Source organism: Trachymyrmex septentrionalis, unplaced genomic scaffold, assembly GCF_001594115.1.
Source record: "Trachymyrmex septentrionalis isolate Tsep2-gDNA-1 unplaced genomic scaffold, Tsep1.0 scaffold24, whole genome shotgun sequence".
In the NCBI taxonomy this organism is placed as follows: Eukaryota; Metazoa; Arthropoda; class Insecta; order Hymenoptera; family Formicidae; genus Trachymyrmex; species Trachymyrmex septentrionalis.
The window spans coordinates 2,165,759-2,173,472 of record NW_017305397.1 but is presented as its reverse complement, the minus strand read 5'-3'; the positions used below and the strand labels follow the sequence as shown (position 1 = coordinate 2,173,472).

The 7,714-nt window shown below is 33.8% G+C and overlaps 1 protein-coding gene across 6 annotated transcripts in view; it reads left to right on the top strand.

Annotated features, from left to right (window-relative positions):
- LOC108748762 (phosphatidylcholine:ceramide cholinephosphotransferase 2-like) overlaps positions 1-7,714 on the top strand; it is a 27,026-nt gene that overhangs the window by 17,973 nt on the left and 1,339 nt on the right. For all 6 annotated transcript variants that reach the window (XM_018487084.1, XM_018487086.1, XM_018487087.1 and 3 more), the window contains exons 2-5: positions 4,289-4,671; positions 6,805-7,015; positions 7,097-7,371; positions 7,457-7,632. In XM_018487084.1, coding sequence (XP_018342586.1) covers positions 4,289-4,671; positions 6,805-7,015; positions 7,097-7,371; positions 7,457-7,632 — 1,045 coding nt within the window. The remainder of the gene's footprint in view (positions 1-4,288; positions 4,672-6,804; positions 7,016-7,096; positions 7,372-7,456; positions 7,633-7,714) is intronic.

The following is a 7,714-nucleotide window of genomic DNA, read 5'->3' as shown; positions in this document are numbered from 1 at the left end:
TTAAATTATATTAATATATTAAAAATATTAATATTAATATATTTAATACATTTTTATTTTGACAAACATATAGATAATATATATATAGATAGTACAAATAAAATCTTTTTTTAGGAACTTATTTTCGAGATTTTAAATATTTAAAAAAGGCAAAAAAATTAATTTTTTGAATTTCTCAACTACATTACCTTCTTAAGAGAGAAATGACACACTCTACGAAGTTTTACCGTTATTATCAATTGAATTGAAATCAAACAAAATTCATATAAAGCCAACCAGATTGGCATTTGAAGCGCAAAGAGTTAAGAATCTTTTAATGACAGTACCTACGTGAAAATTAATACAATATTATATCTTCAAAAGATTATATGCATCTGTGAAATTTTGTAATATATTTATTTTGGGGATCTCGAGGATTTTAGTTTAAATTATATTCTGACGTTGTGCCCCTGATTGGTTGAGGGATATGTTACAATAGTACAATTGTGTAATCACTTCTCGCGAGTGCTCTAGGCTTTAATGAGTGCAGACTATCATGTTCTGCATCATCAAACTGTAATTTGTTCAATAAACGTGGGCGATACTTAGCCTTACCATGTCAAGCTCGAGTTGTTGGGCAGAGGTGTCCGGCACAGCCGTTACCTTTCCCATGAAATCACATATCATGTTAAGCACGGTCCTTGATGTTAAATATTTATGTCACGGGTGGATATCATCCTAACGCCGCGTGGTATAGCCTGTTCGCCAATCGAAAGCAATGCCTTATATCTCACCGCATGGTGCACGGTGCAGCGTAGCGCGGTTCTATTAGAATGCGTCTGGTTGTGTTTGACGAGAGTTCGCGCCTGGACGAAACGCTGCGCCGCAGTGATATGTTTTCGGAAATGCCGAGCGATGTGCACGAGGCGCAGGTAAAAGAAGAGACTCGTCATAATGATGCTAAGTAAGAAAATTAAAATATTTTTTTTTCACTCGAGGATTACCTGCTTGTTGCTACGCAAGTTGTTCCAATCGTTATCTCGTTTGCGGCGTAGGCAAAAGGATAAAAAATTACGTAGAGAAGTAAAAATTTTATATCTCAGCGCGTTATAGGTTGCACAACGGTTGCACAACCTCGGTTGCACAAAACATAAATCCCACATACAGAGAAAAAGTTTTTTTAAATTAAACAAATTTATGCATTAAAATAGTCCAATCAAATAGATGTTTAAAAATGTGATTAAAAACTGAAGTTTTTTGATTAAACAAAATACGTTTCATTAAAATTGTTTCAGCGAAACAAATAGAACTCTCGAGTCCGAACAAATCTTTTTCTCTGTGTACAATACATGAATAGGTTTTACTGAAATATCTACAAATTTAGCTAGGTGCAGATCTAAAAATAATTTTGTTAAACCAATATAATTATGTAGGATGCTTAAATTGATTGTTACAATGTCAAAACTTTTTGGCTCATCTTGCTTGAGATTCTACGTACTTATTTTGAGAGTTCAACAAAATTATTTCCAAATCTGTATCTAGCTAAATTTTTTAATAACTTAGCATAGTCTTTCTTTCCACGTACCAGTTTAATATATAACTTATAAGGTCACAACACAGACTTTTGCATAACGCATAAGGCATTAGAAAATCAATTAATGAGAATACAAAATGGAAGACTGATTGATTTTCTTATGCCTTATGCATAATGCAGCACTATTAGACTATCGTCAAAGGAACAATGGCAACTCAATCACTTGAGATTTTGTTATTTTTAACTTTCATATATATCAAAAGATGTAAATCATTTAATTTCTGTGGTTATTTTCAAAATTAGCAACATCCATATTATTATATGCACTTAGTAAATAATGAATTAAATTCATTTTCTTAAGTTAAATTGTTTAACTTTATTGCTTTAGTTAAATTAATGAGTGGGAGCAGTGGCGATCTATAGAAATGATAAAAAATAACTCAAATTATAATTTGATTATTATGTGAATTTAACAACGATACAAAAATGTTTGGGCTTTTAAACAACAGTATCAGTGTCGTTACGCAGATGTTATATATGTGGTAAAAAAGTTGCTGCGCGACGACATAACAATACTAAACTTTAAGAAGATGCTGGAGCGACGCGCGGCTGATCGATGTCGATTTAATTAGATCTAAAGGTCTGATTGAATGATTTAGAAGAATACACTAACAACAACGAGCATTCACTCAACTGTTGAGTCTACTGAACACGCCCATTAATTCCAAATAAAACATTACGTACATTAAGTAAAGTATTAAGTAAAACATTATTGCATTTCTTGCTGTGTTATGTTCTATATATCGCATAAATGCTAAGTGTTATTATATATACTCAGATCGTATATTTCCATTCACTTCTCTTATAAGCTTCAAAATCATAATTTGAAGGTCTCATTATATTCTTATAAATCATTCACATGCGAGGAAACTATTTTTTGTTTCGATATATGTATATTTGGATTCATTTATGTAATATGTGAAGAATGACATGCGTGGTAACAGGAAATATTGCAGTTATAATGTGCAATTTTTTTTTATACGGATTTATGTTTTCTTACAATTATTTGTGTTTTTTCTTTTATTCTGGAAAAGGATTTTTTTAATTTTTGTATAAAGGTGCCTCCAGATGATATGGTCAATATATAGTAGTGTTCCTTACACTAATGTATACGACAACTTTGCATAGATTCGCTAAATATTGACTACATTCAATATAGATAATTATGTATGTCATGCATGTGCATGCTGATATTTGCTGATGTTGGTATATCGTTTGAAGGCGCCTTTAGGAAAACGAAGAAAATAAAAAAGTACGAAATGTGCGTTTTGTCAATACAGATGACTCCAGCATTGCCTTAAAAGAGGCAGTGTAATAAAAGGAATAGGAAAAGGGGACACAGAAAATAAGAATTTCAATCTTTCAGAAACCGTGTATTGTGAAATACACAGTTTCTGATAAGCTGAAATTCTTATTCTCTGTTCTCTGTTCCCTATTCCTTCAATTATGCCCCTTACAAAAAAAACAGGGATACTGATACTATTGGCGGGGCCGCATCCTACCGACGTTTCTGATTATGGATGCGTTCCAAATTAGTATAATTTTATCCTTCTTTATTATTTGAATAATAAGGACACATGATGCATCATGTACTTCATGCGTAACTCGGAACGTGTCCCAGGATTCTCAAATCGCGCGGAGTAAGCTCTAGCCACAAATAGACAGTCATTTCGTTCGATTGAGATGAGTGGCTTTTGTCTCAGCACGGATCCACTTCTTTCTTTCTAGTCACGATAATCTTTCCTTTGTATGGCAGTAAATGTCTAAAAATATTACACTTTACGAGACGTGACACTCCGGATAAATATGCACCGTTCGCAAATGTGTGTCACGTACAATGTCAATTTTATCGGTACGTCGACTGTTAGACAAGTAACCAGCATTTATGCCTGTTTCTACCAATTAACTTCAATCTCGGTTCAATTTACTCTTTATTTTCTTCTAATTTTTAGAACTAGAAAAAGATAAAGAGTAAGTTAAGCTGAGATTAAAGAATCTATATTAGTTATTAATGACAGAAATGAACTTTAGTCGAATAAACTTTGACCTTCAGATAATAAGAAAAGAGTCAAAGCACTCTGTAGATAAAAATACGAAAAAGAAGGGAAAAATATGTGAAAACATCTTCGAACCATCAAATAATCATTGGAAAGACTACATCGTGGTGATATTATAAGATAGGGACGATTGGAGATCCTCAAGTAAGAGATTGGACACTATACGTTTGGTCCGCCATATTTTTCAGGACTTGTTTAAGACAGATTAAGATAGATTATTCATAAGATAGACCGAGATGTCCACGTATCTCATTCCATCTTATGCACCTATTTCGTTTTATTTTAAGCAGATCCTGAAAAATATCTTGAAAAATCAAAGTTGTTTAAACAGTCCAATTTCTTACTTGAGGATCTCTAAAGGTGATTCAATAAGGTAGTGTCACTTTTAGATATTTTACATACGAACATGCAAAGCAATGTTTTATTTCGCGAATCTAGATTCAACAATGGCTCGGTTATTCTTCTTCGCGATCAAATAGCGCGTAAGTCAGGGTCAATTTCATTTCCGCAAGTCCGTGCGTTTTCCTCATCTTTCGTCATCTTGTCGCCGATGAAGATACTAGCCAAACTATTTCAAGACACAATGATTAGGTTTCCTGGTATGTAATGTGCCTCTCGAGAGTCAGATTCAGGACAAGTCGACTTCTGTTCTGTGCAGGATGGTATTAGATCCCAAAGCCACTAGTTTGCACAACGATTACGGAAGTTTCGATCGACCGTTGGGCGCCGGGGAGGGCCACGAGAGGGACGTTGAAGCGGCGGTTGATGGAAGCAGCAGCGGGATGGCACAGTCCAGCGATGTTTATCAACGGCAACCACTCTTGCCCGGCGCGCCGTTATCCAAGAGCAAGGACAAATGGTCCGGAGTGGCCTCGAGTTCGGACTACTACGAGGATGATGAGGACGAGAAGGATATCGAAGGTCTGGGCAGACATCCTGGGATACCGAACGGTTCCAGCAGTGGCATTGTCAAAATCGACATGCCGGCGCCGCTGCGCGAAGAGCCGCGTTACCCCAAGGAAAAATGGAAAACGTTTCTCGGTAAGAGAGAACGTGCGAATGCTATCTTTAAAAAAAAAAATATTCTTTTCTTGAGGAACACACAAACACGTAGTGAGTTGTATCTTGGAAAAAAAAACGTGTTTACTGCATGGATAAACTTGGAATTCCTCTTTTATCTTTGAAAATTAAATAATTTTATCAGTACTTAAAAATACTTTTTAAATTTTACTTTTAAAATTAAATTCTGTCTCTTTTTGAAAAAAACATTGTTTCTTTCACTATTTTTTTCTTGATAATACAAAGTGTCGACAGTCGGTCGACAACATGCATACGCAAGTATATACAGTATCGACCAAAAGTATATTTAGGTTTTCATAGGCATGATCTTCATTAAAGTGAACCTCGAATACGCTTAAAATTTTATAGTGAATACCTAGTGGCAGGTGCACTTTGTACATGATAAAATTTGACAGAACACATCATGGGATATATACATTTTTGAAACCTCTTGATTTTCATAAAATCGTGTTTTTGTGTTTTCTTTGTATTTCGTGTATTCCGTTGCTGTTTTCATAATTACAAATTGATTTTAATGATTAGTGTAGTGTTTCACAATTTTACTAGTATTTAAACTTATTATGGCGATTCAAAGTTTATTATTCAATTTAACTTATTTTTTTTTGAGATTTCGAATAAAATTAATTTTTCACAAATTATTATTTTCGTTGTTTGATAAAAAGTCACACTATCAAAATATGTTACAATAATTTAATAAAAGTCCATGTATTTGAAATCAAGTTATTCTAAAAAAAATCTAGATAATATAATAATATATACTTTTGGCCTGTACTGTACATTTACATTCTCATCTATATCTCGTGAGTTTTTTAAAAAAACGTGGATGTCAGTAGATGATAATACACAGCAAAAGAGAGAAACTCACTGATATTGTAGTGAGCGTTCTCTATACTTATCTTATCATATATAGATTTTACGGCTCTAAGTACAGAAAAAGACAGATATAGTTTCTCATGGAATCCTTGACTTTTACTAATTTATAATATATAATTTGCGTTGCTCGCATTCTAATTTATTTTAAAATTAAATGCATTAAAAAGTTTCTAATCTTACCTTGAATTCTAAATAATATCTGCAAAATTTTCCGTTTATTTAAAATAAAAGTACAAAACCTCCAAAGTGCCGAAAAAAATTAATATCATTAATAGCCAAGTTATATTCGCGATGATTGAATTGATGTACACTATTGTTCACTAAACTCGTAATTTCAAATTAACATCTCTTTTTTTTTTTCAGAAAAAAGTAACTTATTTTTGTAATAATTTTAAAAATTTCATAATTGTATCTTAAAAACTTTTCAGTATTGCAAATTTACAAATATATATAACTATGAAATTAAAAAAAATAAATTTCAGAAATTATATATTTCAAATATTTTTTCTAATTACTATAAATAGTAAATAGATATTTTGATCATTAAACAATGTTAACATCGTTAAAATGTACGCTCGAATCATTAAACAACATCAAATGTTTTATGTTTATTCTATCAATTCTCTAAGTTTTACTATGACCGGATGTTTTGATAACATGTCTTGACGCAATAAGAATGGAACGAGAATTAGCAAACAATTTTCTGAGTAAATATCAAGAAACTCGCCAGATAATTCCGCCGACTTCAGAGTCTCTCTAATTTAACTCCGTATACGTAACGTTCGTTCACAGCGGGGAGACCATCGAGATCGAGGTCGTTACATGGCCTGGTATTCGTTCGATACATCTCTGTTCGCGTAATTTGATCTCACAGAGAGCCTCCCTGCCATCGATCTCTCCTCTTGCCTAGAGTCCGCGTGATTTATCTCGACGGCTTTTTGCATCAGAGTTAATTGAAACGAGCAATTTGATGTTCGCTGTTGTTCGTAAAATGCAGCGGATTTTGCGAGTTCCGTTACGTAGATCTGTTACGATGTTTGATCGTCGTTGCATGACAGAGTTAATTAATTCGCGGTTATTCTCGAGTACCCGGGAACGGAAGAAACAACATATAAAAAAAGATAATAGCATGATAATTACATTTAAAGAAAGATATTGCAGAGGAATATATATATATGTGTATGTGTGTGTGTGTGTGTATGCTGCTGCTTTTTGTTACAGCATTTCTCTTTATGGTTGTAAATTTCATACTGACGACGGCTTCCCTCGCAATGGTACACGAGCGCGTTCCAGACAGAAACACGTATGGCTCGCTTCCTGATGTGGTATTAGACAATGTCACTGCTCAGGATTGGGCGCTTAACGTTTCGGAAGTCTTGATTATGATCATGTCCAATTCCGCAATGGTTTTCATTATTTTTCATAAACATAGGTATGTATAAAAAGCCAATGTAAATCGATGCCAAATCATCTTTGTTAAAAATAAATCCATGTAACAAATTTATTTCCATAGATTCATAGTAGCTAGACGAATATTTCTGGTGATGGGCTTGCTCTACATGATGAGAAGCGTTACAATGTACGTGACGGTCTTACCGATCGCCAGTAAAACTTACTATTGTAGCCCGAAGGCGAACAATACCAGTCCGCTTCTCGTGACAAAGAGAGTCTTGCAGCTCATCTCCGGCTTCGGTTTGTCCATTAATGGCAAACACACTTATTGCGGAGATTACATTTATAGTGGGCACACGGTAGTGCTTGTACTCAGTTACCTGATTATTAAGGAATGTACGTATCTTCATTTGTTTAAGAAATAAATACGGATATACATGCTGTCGGTATAATTTACATAATGATTTGTAACGCATTTTAGATTCTCCAAGGAGATGTCAACCGATTCATTGGTTAGCTGGTTTAGCGGTACTCGTCGGGGTAATTATGGTCTTGGTAGCTCATGGCCATTATACCGTGGATGTACTTATAGCTTACTACGTTACTACGCGTCTGTGGTATATTTATCACACGCTAGCCAATAATCCAAATCTCAAGGTATGTTTTACTTTCGAGCATTGAAAATTATCTGCTACACGGAAAATAATGTATTTAAAAATTAATATAAAATTTTAGTGAC